The following is a 17414-nucleotide window of genomic DNA, read 5'->3' as shown; positions in this document are numbered from 1 at the left end:
GAATAGATTTCTCTAACAGGCCAGTTAAAGAGCGGCGTGTGGCCTCGAAGCGTGTCGCGTCAAAAGCGATTAGCAGGAATGGAAAATGACACCTGAATGGTGAAGCCTTTTGATGCCTTGTAGGCTCTAATGCTCGAGAAAGCAAACCCCAAACATCCCACTCAAATAATTGTTTGTCTGAATATTTGAGAGCTTCGATCGGCTGCTTGAATTGGTATTTTTGGGAGGACGCGTCTAAGGTGGAACAAAACAGGAGTAAGCTGCTGTATGTGTGGAAAAGCATGAGGGACAAATTGTTCCCATGTCCATTTCTGCCAGAAGATTAGGCGTAAGTGTAAAATCGCAAATGCTGTCGAGAAAAATACAGTTGCGTTATGCCTCATTGTGTAGCCGGAGAAATGTGGGTGGCTAGTTGAATTATTAAACACGGGAAAGTAAAAGGGCTGTGTTCCCACAGTCTGATTGGTTATTCAAGGTGACCAGAATTAGATTTTAAGATTAAGAGATTTACGAACTAATTTGTTCTACATAAAAATCTTGTGGTTGGAACAACATGCAATTCCTATAGCCTACACACGAAGCAGTTGCTGTGGTCAAAGAGTAGAAGCTATACTATTTGCTGTGGTCATAGATAGGTTTCGTTTTCTGTTCAACGCCCCTGTGTTCATATCACGGAATAACACGGAAGCAGGAAATAGGTACTGCTGCACCTGACGCCGAGTCAAACCGTCTAGTAAAAAAATAGCAGGTTGATTTAATTCTTGCAGCCAGCGGTAAGATATACATTTCCTGTCCACATTTTATAATACGTTTAACTATTATAGCATCTAAAGCAGTTTAAAATATATAAAACTATTTTATTGTTGCATGCTATGGATGGGAATTGTTATAGGCTACTGCTTAGCATTACTGGGTTTGATTGCAAATCCTCTTGACATATAATAACGATTCTTTTAGTACTATTGAGGACAAAAAAATATTACTTTTAATGGCATTTATTGTCATCAGCAGCCTGTTGCCAAACGATGAGATCACTGCAACCGAACATAGGCCGAGCTAACAAATCCGAAATAAATGTAAAACTGTTTTGTGTACCTGAACATTTTAATGATGTTTCCCAGCATGACAGCATCGCACAGTTCTTGGTTTCACAGTTCTAGGTTCAGAGTCAAACCTCACCAACTGATTCATAAGTGTTTTGATTCATTTAAAAGAATTGGCTCATAAGAATCATTTGTTCGGATATTGGACTACATTTGTTGCACGTTTATTCACTTAAAAGAACCGGTTTAAAAGATTCATTGTTTGGGAATCGGACTAGTCTTCAGCAGTGTTGTGCTGCTGATTAGTGCAGAAAGTTGTTGTTTTTTTTGTTTGTTTTTTTGTTTTTTTAGTTTACGACGCTTTTTAAAAAACATTTTCTTTTAATTTATTGTTTATGCTTTATGGGTGTTTTCAATGACAGCGTCATTTTACTGAAAGCTTTGCAAACGATCTAATCTTTTAGGTCACTATGTCAGAGAAAGATGAAGAGACATTCAAGTCTGTGGACTTGGAGCAGCAAACTGAAAAGTCTCCGGAACCAGAAATCAATCCTCAAGAATCTCCTAGTGAAACAGAAACAGAAACAGATAAACCCAGCACACCAACTGCTGAGGCCAAAGTGGAAACCACGCCCTCTACAAATACAGCAGTCAAAGCTAAATGGACATCATCTGTGGAACAGTTTAAATTGAAGAGATTTTTTGTCCTCAGGGTAATGTCTTACTTTTTCAAGTCTCATTGAAGTCTCAGTTTTCTGGGTTGACCACAAATTGGTGTTCCACTGTGTTAGTAATCATTTCTGACACATTATCTACATTTCTTTTGTATGTTGGTGCAAACAAACCATGGTTGCTCTGTGGTACAATATAGTGCTGCTGACAACACCTTTTGTAAATATGAATATCCTCAATCACCTATTAAGCAAACAGTGACATTCATAATACTCTCTAATCGTCCACTGCTGTCTGTTGTCTGCCAATATTAAGTCAAACATATATTCTTCACCTGAAGAGATCACCAAAGGCTGTTTTCCTGTTTTTTGTTTCCTCAGTCTACTTGGTCATTTGATTAGCAAATAGTGTTTGTTGGCCAGCTCAAAGACCAACTTTTGCTTTGTGAAAGTGGTGAAACGGGATCACTCATGCCTTAAAACTATTGTATACACTTGCATTTGCAACCAACACTTGCAACCATTGTTCGCACTTGCAATACAATTGCATTTTTATGACTGAGCAGTATAATGTATTATTACTTGTATTGTAATCAATAGCATCTCTGGCTCTGTGTTTCTGGAGTGGCACAACACTATAGCTAATTAATAGTTAGAATCAGGTGTGGCACAACACTATAGTTAATTAATAGTTAGAATCAAATCAGTTAAACTGACCGATGAAGGAAAAAATAAAATATGCGTGACAATCTGTAATATGTAGAAACTTTATGGTAGACTTCTGGCATTAATTAATTTAAATTGAAAGCACATAGGTTTACCATTATAGTTTTAATCTTTTTCAAAGCTTCTCTCATATGGACCACTACAACCATGTTTACATGAACAAGAACATTATGACATTCTAATATTTGGTCAGTTTCAAACACACCTTTTTGAAAGGAATTTTTACTATACAAACACTGAAAGAAAGAAGCGTGACATTCTCCGATTCTCCAGTGATTTACTGAAAAAATGTGAACAGTTATATGGCTTCAGCATAAAAGACGTTTATATAATATAATTTTACAAATCATTGTGACTTGAGCTACACTATACATTTTTTGTTAATATACTGAGCAAGTAAAGCATATAACCATCTTTCAAACCATGTTTAAAAATAAAACACGAACATTTTACCTGTAATAAAACATGAATCAACATAGTTTGCAAAGTATAACATTTTCTGTGCATTGACTAGGTTCACAAAACAATATTTATGTTGGTAATAGTACCAATCTCTAAACCAGTCACTACTTTGGTCTATTTGCCTATAAATGGTCTTGCCAAGTTTAGTTTCCATCGTTATCTGAAATGAATAGCATTAGAATAACATTGTTATGACTAATGTCAGTGTTGCCAAAGCTGGGCATAGCAGTGCGCCTCAAGCTATCAGATTCATCTGTACAGAATAGAGAAGCTGAAGCACAACTCACATAATTACGAAAACATGTTTTTCCACAAGTAACTTTTAGTTTTATGGTTTAACTAGTAAAAGGCCAAATGTTACATAGAGTAGTTTTAAGGAACACCGAACAAGTTTAGTTTGTGGAAATATTTTTATTATTCCGTAAAATAAATAGATGATCTAGCATTTTGCTCTACAGCACCCCCTAGAGGGGTCTATTCCCACCAGCACCAAATGCACAGATGCTTAATGAAGATGAATTGTTGTGTTTTTACATTTTAGCCTGGAACATTGAGCCATGGTATTGAGGATGTTAAATCTCTGGTAATTCCCACAGAAGATGGTGCAGTCCAGAGTGTCTGGCTCATGGCTGAGTAAGTGTTTTTTTGTTGTTTTCTTAGTTAAGAGTGCACAGTTAAGAGTACTTTTAAAATAACTATGCGTAGATTGTTCTGCAAATGTGCAACATTCACATGGAGTAAGCAAATCTCATTCAGGACTTTTGTCACATAAGCACTCACTACGGGACGCAGTCCATTATCTCACTCAGTGTTCTGTAAATAAGTCAAATGTGCAGTAAATAATTAAAACTAAATAAACAGGCAGCAGAATGGAGCTGCTAGAAGACATTTTGCTAAATGTGCTGGCAGATGTCAACTTCTATCTGTCTCCGAGCAGGCTTACAGGAAACAGTTTAAAGGCCTTGCTATATGATAATTAATAATATATATTATATTTCCCATCTTCCGGACTGGTACTCACGTGTGTGCACACACACACACACACAGACACAGACGGTTTTTTTTTTCCAGCAATGCCTGAGCAGTTCTGTGGTTTGAGATTAGGCTTGAAACAAAAGATGAAGTTCATGGAATTCATGCATACTGGTATAAATTTCTTATGGAAGACGTAGGAAATAGCTTTTTGCTGTCAAAACAAAGACACCTGAAAGGCATAATACATAGGTTAGTTGCATTAAAGTAGCTTTAAATAGTCTCATATGCCACATTTGTTCATTATCAAACATTCACATAACTTTAAATGCATTATCTTGCCCTATGTGCGTCCTCACATTATGTGCATAATTTAAAATCAATGTAGAATATGTTCTTACAAAAATCTACAGTACCATGTAAAAGTTTTAATTCAAACATTTGCCTAGTCATAAGTTTCTCAACAAGTAAAAAGTACCTAAATTAAACACCAGAATGCCCTGTGTTGCACTAAGATTCCCATGTGCCGCTTATGTCACTGTCCAAATCTGATGTGAGGAGAAATGCGCAGAAGCTCTCCATACATGAACTTCTCATTGGCCAGTTGAGGTGAAAGCACTGACAAATTATATGAGCGTTGGTATTTTGAAAAACAAAACGCATATTTCTATCTGAACATAATATCTGGGATCTAAAAATGTAGGCATGCATATTTTGCAAAGGCAATTTTTTACATTTTGAAGCTTTTAGAATATGTGGGCCTATATAATTGAGACCCACACGATTATAGACAAATTTTGCAGAAGAACTCACAATAACTCAGCAGAGAATTCACAGGCAATGCAGCTAGCTATTGATTGTTTGGTTGATTTGCAATAGATTAGTCTTTGAAATGTATAAAATGCACTATGCATAGATTATTTAAGGTTTCAAAAGATTCCCTAAGCCAGGAGTTTTCAAACTCGGATCTGGCCCATGATAGGGGGCCTGTGAAAATTTTGAGAGAAAATCTACATTTGTGTACATTTTTGTAAAAAATAAATAAAGAAATAGGTTTATCTCTTCTTACTTGGCCTATAAATTAAAGAATGCTTGCTTTTGTTGTATCCATGAGTTTTTAGTTAAAGACACCTTTCTCATTGGATTACTATTTACACTTAATATTAAATTGTTCATCATTAAATACATTTTAATTAAAAATTTACTTTTGTACTTTAACTGTACTCTATTATTGGGTAGAAAAAAATATACACTGATACACAATTTAGTACAAAATAAAAATGTTCCACATAATATTCAAATAATTGCTTTAAATGTGACAGTTTAACTACAAATCATTAATTTGAACATTTTAGACAGGGGGTCCCTCGCAAGGGAATCAACATACTTGACCAGAAAAAGCCTGCTCTAAGTTGCCATTTAGAATAACTGGAATAGAAACAATACTGATGCTATTGATACTAATACTAATGTGCCAAACTAATGTCAAACTGTGAATTAACATATGTCCAACAACTTGTTTTAGAATCCTACTGTGCTTGATCAAAGCTGTGGAAGAATTGTGAGCGATAGATTTGTGGGAATGTAGGCCAGTGTAGTTACATTGATGTACTGTATACACCACAGCAGAGGTCTGCAGTCGGGCCCAGTAGGGGACCCTTGCTAACATGTTCCAGAGAATTAAACTCATGTTAATGAAAGGTGCTGTAAACAATATTAGCCACTCTGGAACTCCTGCCAGACCACAAACATACCATTGTACCATTGAGACATATTTCATTGTGAAGCAGGAGAGCAACAGCATGTCATCTGAGTGTTGTCAAAGTAGTCAAAAGCAGCAGTAGCAGAATTCTTGCATGACAAACTGACAACTGCTTATGGAGTTGAATATGGTGCTTAAGTGATTGATCCGCTTCAACTACCAGGTGATATTTCAGAACATCTAGTTCAGACAGATATTATGAGAGTCATTCCATAAAAAAAAATTGTATACAGCACCGTTAAATAATTACTTTACAAAATGAAGATTTAATAGCATTCTTAAATACTCCAACACCAGAGTAATTAGAGATGAACAATATATCTGTATCATATCAGTTGAGATTTTTGTTTTGTTTTGTTTATAGTTGTCGTCAATATGGGATATATAAATGTATACATTTAGATTACCTTTACTGTTATGTGATTATGTTAATCTTTAAAAATATTAATAATTTAATAACATTGTTAATCCCAGTGTTGGGGAGTAACTAGTTACATGTAACGGCATTACGTAATTTAATTACAAAATAAATGTAACTGTAATCAGTTACAGTTACTAAGAAAAAATGTGTAATTAAATTACAGTTACTTATGAAAATGTTAACGATTACAAACGGAATTACATTTGAATATTTACACACATCCACGTACAGATTTTTCAAGAGAAAGGAAAAATTGAAATCGCATCATATGACCCCTTTAATTATTTTGCATGTCCCCAACTGAAGGATTTAATGTTAATGAACAAACAAGTATTTGAGTTGATGTATATGCTTTTATTTATTATTATTTTTTAATTAACAATTTTTTTTCCAAACCATTGTTAGATGCAGTGTTTCCTAATCTGCATTGAACTTCAGATCAATCTCAAAGTAAAATGCGGTACTAAAGTCTGATTTTGTGGTGGATGTGTTCAAATTTGATCATCTTAATTCAAGTGATGAAGGATTTTGAAAGTCTGACAGTGTTGTGCACTACTGTAAGGTTAACCCTGCCTGGTGTAAATGTTTGAAAATGATTAACAGTTGCAAATAAACATTCATTAGAAATTTAGAAAAGTTACATTACTTTAATAAAGTAATTGAAAAAGTTTCACTACTATTACATTTTAAATAGGGTAACTTGTAATCCGTAACCTATTACATTTCCAAAGTAACCTTCCCAACACTGGTTAATCCTCAAATCTTAAAATGAAAATATTTTTTTCATGCTGTACATTATAATGCTGCAATTGCAATCCACTTGTAGCATTTAAGACAACTGAATTTCAGTTGTTTAATTTATTTAGAAATGTATTAAATGTAATTTTTTTATTAATTTATGTTTTATAAATAGTCTAATGTTGGTCATTTATCAGTTATTTGCTTTTTATAAGATTGAACTAGAGACAGGAAGCAATAAAGGAGGGGGATAAAATCAGGAAAGGACTGCAAGCCAGGACTCAAACTATGGCAACACAAGGCTATGACTCTGACATTGGCCCGAATTTTAATATTGTGCATCTTTACAAGTAATATCCACATTTTTAATACTCCCTCCGTTTTCATGTTTGTGTAGGATTGATCATTGGAACAATGAGAAAGAGCGTTTGGTGCTCATCACAGAGAACACCCTCCTCATCTGCAAATATGACTTTGTCATGCTTAACTGTGAGCAGATTCAGAAGATTTCACTCAACTTCATCGACCGCATCTTCCATGGTACCTTCTGCTTTCCACCACGTACCCTTCTGAAGTGAGTAGCAACCTTTCTCTCATCAGCATCACTTCATTCATTGTTGAAAAGGCCACATCTCACTAATGCAACAAAAAAGTCTTAACTCACCAGTATTTCCTCATCTTTTACGTACACATCTGATATTCACATTGTTTGCTCAACTGTGAATAACAGAACCAAAAACACAAGCACAAAAAATTGTCTACGCTTCACTGATTTTTGCCATGTGTAACGAAGCCTCGTACATTCAAGAACTCTCAGAACTTATTTTTCTGAGAAATATCTTTCACACTGGCATAATGCCAGTTTTGGAAATCAGTTACAAATTCCTCCCCACTTTTTGCATGTCATGCTTAATTGCATGATAAGAGGAAAGATATGTGCTCTTATAGATGACAGCTTGGCAGGGCTTGTCGAGAATGAGAGATAGACTTGTGTTCTGCTTCAGTAACGACATTGTGTTTGTGATAACCGTATGTAAACACAGGAAGAAGCCAGTGTTACCTTAACTTCTTGGTGGTCTTAAAAATTTAGTTGTGGGCTAATGGTCAGAGAGTCGGACTTGTAACCCAAAGGTCGCAGGTTCGAGTCTTGGTACCGGCAGGGATTGTAGGTGGGGGGAGTGAATGACCAGCGCTCTCTTCCACCCTCAATACCACGACTGAGGTAAGACCCTTGAGCAAGGCACCGAACCTGCTCCCTGGGTGCCGCAGCAAAAATGGCTGCCCACTGCTCCGGGTGTGTGTGTTTGTTCACTACTCACTGCTGTGTGTGTGCACTTGGATGGGTTAAAAGCAGAGTACAAATTCTGAGTATGGGACACCATACTTGGCCACACATCACATCACTTTCACTTTCACTAATAGCATGTGAAGACTTTATGCATAAAACCAAGGCAAGTGAGCGTTGTAGGTTTCTGACACCTGAGAACAATCATGATCTATGCGTTATGTGTCTTTGTGAGGAGCACGAACGTTCGTTGCCTAAGGGCTCTGAATGCCCTCATTGTGAAAAAATCGTTTGCGTTTGAGGGACAAGCATCTGCGTCTTGCGGTTCGGGTCCCGCTGCTGCCGAAGCACGGCAAAGACTCATATCGTGGGGTTTGGAGATCGAGCTTGCAGAAAAGTTTGAGAAGGATATGGACTTTTCAAAAGTGCTCGAGCGCTCGGCGTGATCCAGGTACTCTTTTTCTTGAATCAACTGATACCCACGGATAGCGCTATATTGGGCTCATCTAGAGAGAGTGAGGACATGGATGTAGTTGGCGATGAATGTGTGAGCACTGAATCTTCCCAACCTAACTTCAGCCCCTCATGCGGGGAAATTCTGGAGATAATGGCGCGCACCATTAAGAGGCTTGTTTCATGCAAAAGCCAGAAGCCTGCCCGTGGCAGATTAGACGAGCACTTTCTGGCCGCCCATGACCTCCCCTCCCCCAGGAGTCTCCCCTTTCTTCCTGAACTCCACACGGTGTTAGTGAGATCATGGGACAGACCATATTTTGCTCGGCTGCATCTTTTTCAGCATGTGGATTATGTTGAGGATGTGGCTGAGCACGGTTATGCGAAGATGCCCCCTGAAGAGGAGATGCTCACAAGCTCTCCGAGGGTGAGTCGTCTTCTTTAAAGACTCCTGCTCTGCCATCAAGAACTCTTCAGACCACATTGCATCTGAATGGCAGGGCAAATGTGGCAGCATGAGGTCAAGCTGAAAGAGAATTGCATGCAATGGCTGTTTTACAAGCTTACCAAGCTGACTTGCTTAGAGATCTAGATGAGGGCAAGGGTTTGTCCCCCTGAGACAGTTGAGGAGCTGCGCCGCACCACAGACTTAACAGACTGCTGCTGCCATTGGGTGTGCGCTGGCAGCAATGGTGGCTATGGAGAGGCATTTGTGGTTAAATCTTGCAGACATCGGGAGGAAGGAGAAAGCCTTTCTTCTTGATTCTCCGCTTTCACCTTCTGGGCTTTTTGGCACTTCTGTTGAGGCGGTGGTCAAGAAGTTCAGGGAGGCAAAGGTGCAGTCCGCTGCCTTCAGCAAGTTTATTCCCCGCCGTCCCAAGTCTTCCTCTAAAACCTCTGAGGGGGCTGGTCCATCTCGATCTTAGGATCATAGGCAAGGATCAGTAGAGTCGCGTGGCTACTCGGGGCCCTCCTTCCTCTAGGAGTCCTCTAGGAGTCGGGCACAGAGGTGGGCAAGAGCTAAGAGGAAGAGAGCGGATCTCAGGAAGGTTTTGGATGAGAAGTGTCACCACTCACCATTCTAAACCGCGCTCTGATTCTAACACTTCTTGATGTGTACTCCTTGCTAAATTAATTATTGGATTGAGTAATTTGTCTTTGGATTGTAAACTTGAGTGGGCTCTGAAGTGCCCAGGTGTTCCACCTTGGATCAGTAACCTATAATTTTCTCACAATAAAGTATTTTGTATGTTTGGGAATATTTTAGCCAATGGCTTTGGACTCTCATTCATTCCTGTACTTTTCTCCATCCTCAATGTGCTGCTTAAAGCCTTAAACAGACAAATGAGGAAAATCTGAGACTATGAGTCATTTTTCCTAACCATATTAGCAGTTTTTACAGGGTGATAATACCCACAATGCAGCAGGATTTAACAAATGGTATCAGAGGAGAAGGAGGCCAGAGTCTCTTTTCTTCTCTTAATTTTTGTGTGGAGGGATTATGTGAATGGAAATGGGATGTAAGGAGGACTTTATGACACAGGGAGGGAGGGGAGAACTGTCAGTACAGCTCTTGTGTAACCGATTAGTGGTATAAATTAATGTAGTCCTTTCATCTAAACCTTTTAAAGCTGGCTCAGGGGACACCAACCCAAGTAAAACTAATTTGATTAATAAAATGTAATGCGGCGTGAAGTGCTTAGGAGAGGCAGGCCATATTGAGCTGACTTTATCTTCCCACATTACATTCAATTATAAATAAAATGCCACTGAAAACCATCCTAGAGTGCTGGAGGAAAAACTCTTAACTTTTATAAAGAATATCTCTTTGGTTTTGAGACTTTAGTGTTTGCAACTTTACAGATCTTCTTTATGCACCAAGAGCTTGTAACACTCCAAAGAGAAAGGAAAATTTTAAATCGCATCATATGACCCCTTTAAAGCCACTCTTTTTCTTTTTTCTTTCTCCTTCCCTCTTTTGCTTAATAATTTCTTTCTATCTCCCTCATCATTTTTTCTTGTCTCTCTCTCAATCTCATGCTCAAGCTGTCTGCACTTCTCTCTTTTAAATGAATGTGCACGCACGCAGTTCTCTGCATATGTTGTCCTTTTTAACTCACAACACCACTTAAATAGTATTCTTATTGATCTCCAGGCTGTCATTTATTTTGTCTCATTGACTGTAATCACTGCAGATGATGAGCCCTTCATACTTTTATGGTTAGTCACCTCAGATGACACCTGATATGTTTTTTGTTCAGAACCTCACTTGCAGTAGTGGGACAGTAGAATACAGGATATTAGAATACTACAGTAGAAATGCCTCAAAATGGCAAACCTCAGCTATTACTTAACACCATCGTTCAGTACCAGTCCGATGAATTATTGAGCGAATGGAACTTCTTATGGTTCTGTGCTAAGTATTATCTTCATGTCAGCATGTATAAATTGCAATGCTCCAGTGTTATAATTGCAGGCATTTGTGCATTCTATAAGGAAACTTAGTGTGCAGATTTTAGTCTTTGTTTGTGTTGTTTCTTTGAGCTATCAGAAGTTGACACCGGATCAATGCAATGTATCAGCCGAATATTATTAAAATATCCCAGACAGTGTGAACAGGACCCCAACAAAAAGTGCAGGGGTCTTCTGAAAGCATCCACATTTTCAGCTACTTCAAGTTTAGTTCTGGAATATATTGGCACCATATCAGTAGTAATGTAAGGGTTTTTTATTCATTTATCAGTTTCAGTTAAGATTAGATACACTACCATTCAAAAGTTTTGAGTCTGATTTATTTTATGGTTTTGAAAGATGATTCTTATGCTCAAGTAATACTGTGAAATATTATTGCAATTTAAAACAACTGTTTTCTGTATTAATATATTTTTAAATTATAATTAATTCCTTTGATGGAAAAGCTAAAATTCAGTGTTACATGATTCCTCAGAAACCACTCTTATATGCTGATTTGGTGCTTATTATTATTATCATACTTAATATTTTTGTGATTTTTCTTTCAGTATTCTTTGTTGAATAGAATATTCAAAAGAACAGCATTAATGACAGAATGTTTTGTAACATTGTAAAAAAAATCTTTACTGTCGCTATTGATCAATTTAATGCATCCTTGCGAAATAAAAGTATTAATTTTTTAAAAACCACAAACTTTTAAATGGTAGTGTACATCTGTCAGTTTTATATTTATGTCCACCTGTTTTTTCATTTAGATTACATTTGCATTACATTTCACTGTCATCTAGTCTTGTAGCACTGTCATGTACTGCATAATTTTTTAGCAGATCTCAATATGAATATACATTTTATGAATATCTATTATAATGTTGTGATGCCTAAATTAAATTGAAGCATTTAAAACTATTGTAGTGTGTATTATATTTTACTTTTGTTTTCAAAATAGTATAAAATGTAATAAATATTATTAAAATAATTAACGGCGTATCAGCATCAGCCAGAATTTTAATATTGTGCATTCCTAGTACTTCCAGCTTTGTCAAAAACATTTTGTCATATTTAAAACCTTTCCGCAGATTTCCACAGAATTGTCCAACAGTCAGCGCAGGACATGTGAAAAAAAAAGTGTGCTGATTACGTTAAGTTTTCACTTGATAATGAAATTCCAGAATTTTAATATTGTGCATTCCTAGTACTTCCAGCTTTGTCAAAAACATTTTGTCATATTTAAAACCTTTCCGCAGATTTCCACAGAATTGTCCAACAGTCAGCGCAGGACATGTGAAAAAAAAAAGTGTGCTGATTACGTTAAGTTTTCACTTGATAATGAAATGTATTTACTGTACAGCCAAACAATGCAGTGATTACACCATGCCCAAGTTTTATCATGGGTTATAGTAAGGGTTTGCTCCAGATGTATGTAGGCTACTGATAACTTCCCTTAACTACAGGGAGAATGGTTTATGGTGGTTTTGAATGAGTCTTAGCCTCAATTTGGTGCAAAGAGAGTTAATTCACTATGGCTGGATGAAGGAGTGTGTAGTGTTTTCAAAATGTGCTTTTCGACCCAGAATGTCTAGACAAGGTAATTACCCATCTACCCTGCACATCACTCATGTGCTCTCCGCAGCTCGTGCTAACAAGAGCTTTTTTTGGACGTTTTTAAGGAATGTTTCTATAAAAAAATGTATTCAACAAGTCAAGTGTAAAAAGGATGTTTATGAAACATCAAAATGTGTCAGACTTGGAGGCAGTGTTTTCAGCTATCTGTCAAATGAAAGCATATAGAGAATGAAATTTGCAATTAAGCACAGAAGATTGCCATTACAAAACTTGGAGAGGCAAAGCAATAACCAAATATTGCCACAGAGAATAACTGTATTCTGTTAATATATTTTAAAATGTAATTTATTACTATGAAATCAAAGCTGAATTTTCAGCAGCCATTACTAGTCTTCAGCGTCAGATTCTAATATGCTGAATTTTTTGCTCAATACATTTTTTTTTTTTACATATTTTTGTGGAAACCATTATCATTTTTTAAAACAAGATTCTTTTGATGAACAGAAAGTTGAAAAGAACAGGATTTATTTGAAATAGGAATCTTTTGTAACATAGTAAATATCTTTGATCAATTTTATGAGTCCTTGCTGAGTACAATTATACATTTCTCAAAAAAAAGAAAGAAAGAAATGCTGAATTTCAAAGTTTTTTGTTCAATAATCCACCACATAACATTACTGAACACTTGATTATGAATCATTCAGGTTTGTGGTTTGGTCAGCAGAGGGGGCAATTTCACACATTTAGAGCAGCCTCCACTTACAGTACGTATCCTCCCCAAACAGCACTGTATCCGAAACCACCTTGCACATATTACCTGATTAAGAACCAGGCTACTGAAATAACTTCTGAATCACTTTAAGCTTTTTAGTTTTGCAGTTTTTCTACACCTTGCAATCTATCTTAGCTGTTTCCATTAAGTGCTCTGGGTGGGGTATAAACTGCACAAACAAAAGAACTGTATTGCAGCATTCATTGTGATTGACTTCCTGGGATGGATTAGCTAAAGTTTACATAGGGATTTGTTAACCATTTCTTAACTATGTGTCAACATGATAGTGCTTGTCAGGTCATTCACTGTATTGACTGTGTCCACTGCAGTCATATAGATTAATGTTTCAGCATTGTTTGGACCTGAGTGACTCTGGGATGATTTGTCATTGTCAAGAAGCATAACTCTAAATCTTGTGTGTTTTATATGGAGAGAGCTGATTTATTCCTGATTGCTGTAAAATATTGCCTACAGTGCTATATGAAAAAGTATGTGAAACCTTTGGAATCGGTTGGTTATATGTATTAATTGGTCATAAAATGTCATCTGATCTTCATCAATGTCACAACAAGTATAGACAAACACAATGTGCTTAAGCTAACAGCACAAAAACAATAATAATCTTTCATGTCTTTATTGAACACATTCTATTAAAGTCACACGGCTGTGGAAAAAGTAAGCTAAGTGACTTTTTGTGATGTGTTTCACAAGTTAATCATGAGTCCCTTGTATGTTCTGAGCAGTTAACCATGTAAGCATCTTCTAAATGGCAGTACTAAATGAAAAATACGTTTTTTAAACAAAATAAGGAAAAACACACTTTATTGTCCTGTTAAAAAAAGTTTAAAAGTTCAAAAAGTGAATTTGATGACAATTCAGTGACATTTAATGCAGAAAACCCAACCAATTCCAATAGATTCACATACTTTTTTTGCAACCGTATGTTAAACAGAAACATTATGATGTATCATTTCTTCACATTTACTTTCCTGAATCTTCACCTCCTGAAGGAAATTAGTCACTGGATAGAATAAGGCCCCACCTAGTATGTCTTTCTCTCGCCTTCCTCTCTCTCTTGCTCTGAAATTTGTGCTTGAATTCTGTCTCTCTCTTTCGATCATGCAATTCTCCTGTCAAGTAAAAGAGTGGCTTATGGATGTCTATGCAGTGAGTGTTGTAAAATCTGGTGGTGCTGCTCAATTGTAGGATCTATTGAGCAATCTGAGGATTTGTTTGTTGGCTCTGGCACTCTACAAGCCACTTGCCCTGACAGCTGTGGCAGACCTCTGATATTCATCTAGTGTGTTGACTTACCAGTCCTCAGTCATACAAAGTGCAGTCGACCGCTACAGGAATTTCAAGACGCTGCACCAAAGCTTAACTAAGAATACATTGGAGTGTGTGTGTTTCTTGTTGTGTTTATTTTTGAGTCGATCAAAAATGAAACTCATCAATCCTACACAACCTCCCATGCTACTATATGAATTATTTTATCTTCTTTCTCATGCCATTCAAGGTTACATTAAATCAGTGATCCTCAAATCTGGCTGGCGGGATCCACTTTCCTGCAGAGTTTAGCTCCAACCCTATAATCAAAACAAATCTACCTGTGATTTTCTAATGATCCTGAAGACATTGATTAGCAAACTCAGGTGTGTTTGATTAGGGTAGAGCTAAACTCTGCAGGAAAGTGGATCTCGCGAGCCAGATTTGAGGGTCACTGCATTAAATGATTGTAGGGGGAAAAAAACAATTTACCATGTGTTTGTTATATGTAACAATATGTAACACATTCAGTCAGTGGCACTGACATGCCAGTTAGTCTAAGGAATGTGAAGTGTTTTTCCATAAAAGTCATTTTGGTGTTTCTGTATTTAAGTACACTAGATTATTGCATTAAATGACGTAATGGCATTAAGAAAAATTCTCAGTGATCCAAACGAGTACCTGGCAAGCCAATCATATAATGGCCCTGATGTCACTGAATCACTTTCAGATATTTACGTCAGCAAGTCATCATTTGCAGATACCAGAGAAATCATAGAGTAGTGGTGTAAGATGAATCACAACTGTTGCATAAGTGTTTAAGATCACTTAATAAACAGCTGTTTTTGATAACAGTCTCCAAAACATTTTAAAGCAAACATGTCATGCAAAAATAATGAAAATAAATGAACGGGCAGTCAATTTATAGCATGACAATCGGTTGTGTTTTTTTTTTTTTTTTTTTTACACAAAAGCAGTTTGTTAAGGCATTTCATTTTGAAGTATTCCCCTTGTGGATGGACTCTGACACTACTGACATTAAAATACACTAGATTCTAGCATTAAATGAGGAAATGGCCGTAGAAAATTGCTCACATGATCCAACTGAGTACTTGGTGAGTCAATCATATAGTGTCCCTGATGTCACTAAATCATTTTTGGATATTTACATCAGCCATTCACCATTTGCAGATACCATAGAAATTGTAGAGTAGTGGTGTAAGATGAATCACAACTGTTGCATAAGTGTTTTAAGATCACTTAATAAACAGCTGTACAGCTGTTTTTTGTTAACAGATTTCAAAACACTTAAAAAAAAAAAAACCGTCAAAGATGATGAAAATGATTTCAATTATTTACTAGTTAAAGTTTTTTCATATATAAATGTGTCAAATTTTTATTTCTTTGAACAGGAATATTGTCTACACTATGAAGCAATTACAATGTAATGATTAAAGTGATTTTCAAAATTAAAATAATATGATAAAATTCATTTATAATTTATATATAAGTATGTGTGTGTGTGTGTGTGTACACTATCCCACTATTGTTTTTTGTAATTGTAACAGCTTGTGCCACCACATTTTTAAAAATGACTCTATTGCATCTTTATGTTTGAAAAATGTCCCTTTAAATACTGTACATAAACAGGCACAAAACATTATTCCAATTTTATGGCCAGCAGGAAACATTACATTTAGTGTGTCTTTATTTCTAGGAATGCACTCCTGTGTGTAACGCGTCTTGGGGGAAGCTTGTGTGTCATGCATGACAGATCTTAGCGTTCATTTTTCACCTTCTCTTTTTCACCTTTTCTTTTCATCCCTCCCTTTCCCTCCCCTTCTCAATCTTTCTCAATCATGTAGAGTGATGGAATGAAATAGTCTGTGTATGTGTGTATGTAAGAGAGAGAGAGAGAGACTCGTGGCAATGATCAGTGAAAGCTCAAGCCTGTACCATAAACAGTGAATGTCCCAGCCCGCTGGCTGCTGCGGCCCAGCCCTCTGCCTGTCTCAACTGGCCCTCACGTACTGATAGCTTACCTCTGGAATCATCTGGAATCAACTCACATACACATACACACAGAATAAAACACACAACTGCTTTCCCACAAACAATGTATGCATGTGTACTTGCTCATGTACATTCAAAGCACATTTTTTGTTTTTAAGCAATATTACAGTTAAATACTGTGTAATTTACAGAAATCGCTAACAGTGAACATACAAAAACCTTATATACTCTACAAACAGTCAAATTTTCAGCCTTTTATTTCTGAGTCAGGCTTTGTGCCGCCCCATAATCACCTTTCCTCTCTTTTTCTCTCAACACAACAGTTTATTCAGCAGGGTGTAGCCAGTGAGACCTCAGCAGCCATTGTCAAGGTCTGAAAGTGTTAGTGTAAACATAGGCAGAGCTGGAGACACAGCCTTGCCCTGTAGTTATGTTTTTTTTTTTCTATCTAAAGAGTCCCTCTTTCTCTGTAGCTTTAAGGTATGTGTGTTTGGCAGGATCTGGTCCTGCTTAAGAGTCTGTTGGTTTTGCCAAAGTATGACACACCTGGAAATGCAACAGGCACGTTTTTAAGCAACTGTGCACATAATCAAATCAATAGTCTTGTATTGAAGAAGGGGATATGTATTGATAAAATGATTTATATATATATATATGTATATGTATATGTATATGTAAAGATTACAAGCACTGACATCTCTGTGTACACTGAAAATAAAAGGTCATATGTGCTACATAAAATAACCTAAATGAAAAAAACAGACATTAAACATACTTAAAGAATACTTAAATAAT

At 36.5% G+C, this 17414-nt stretch overlaps 1 protein-coding gene across 2 annotated transcripts in view; it reads left to right on the top strand.

The window, feature by feature from the left end:
• Positions 1-680: 680 nt before the first annotated feature.
• The window catches only part of LOC107752662 (tumor protein p63-regulated gene 1-like protein), a 26330-nt gene continuing 9596 nt past the window's right edge, over positions 681-17414 (top strand). The window contains exons 1-4 of one of the 2 annotated variants that reach the window (XM_016568694.1): positions 681-744; positions 1508-1756; positions 3444-3535; positions 7193-7369. In XM_016568694.1, coding sequence (XP_016424180.1) covers positions 1514-1756; positions 3444-3535; positions 7193-7369 — 512 coding nt within the window. In that variant the 5' untranslated portion in view covers positions 681-744; positions 1508-1513. Of the gene's footprint in view, positions 774-1507; positions 1757-3443; positions 3536-7192; positions 7370-17414 lie in introns of both variants that reach the window. The other variant, XM_016568692.1, reaches the window with a different exon arrangement.

The sequence above is a fragment of the Sinocyclocheilus rhinocerous genome, unplaced genomic scaffold, assembly GCF_001515625.1.
Source record: "Sinocyclocheilus rhinocerous isolate Xijiao unplaced genomic scaffold, SAMN03320098_v1.1 scaffold1733, whole genome shotgun sequence".
Lineage (NCBI taxonomy): Eukaryota > Metazoa > Chordata > Actinopteri > Cypriniformes > Cyprinidae > Sinocyclocheilus > Sinocyclocheilus rhinocerous.
This window is presented reverse-complemented; position numbering and strand designations above follow the sequence as displayed.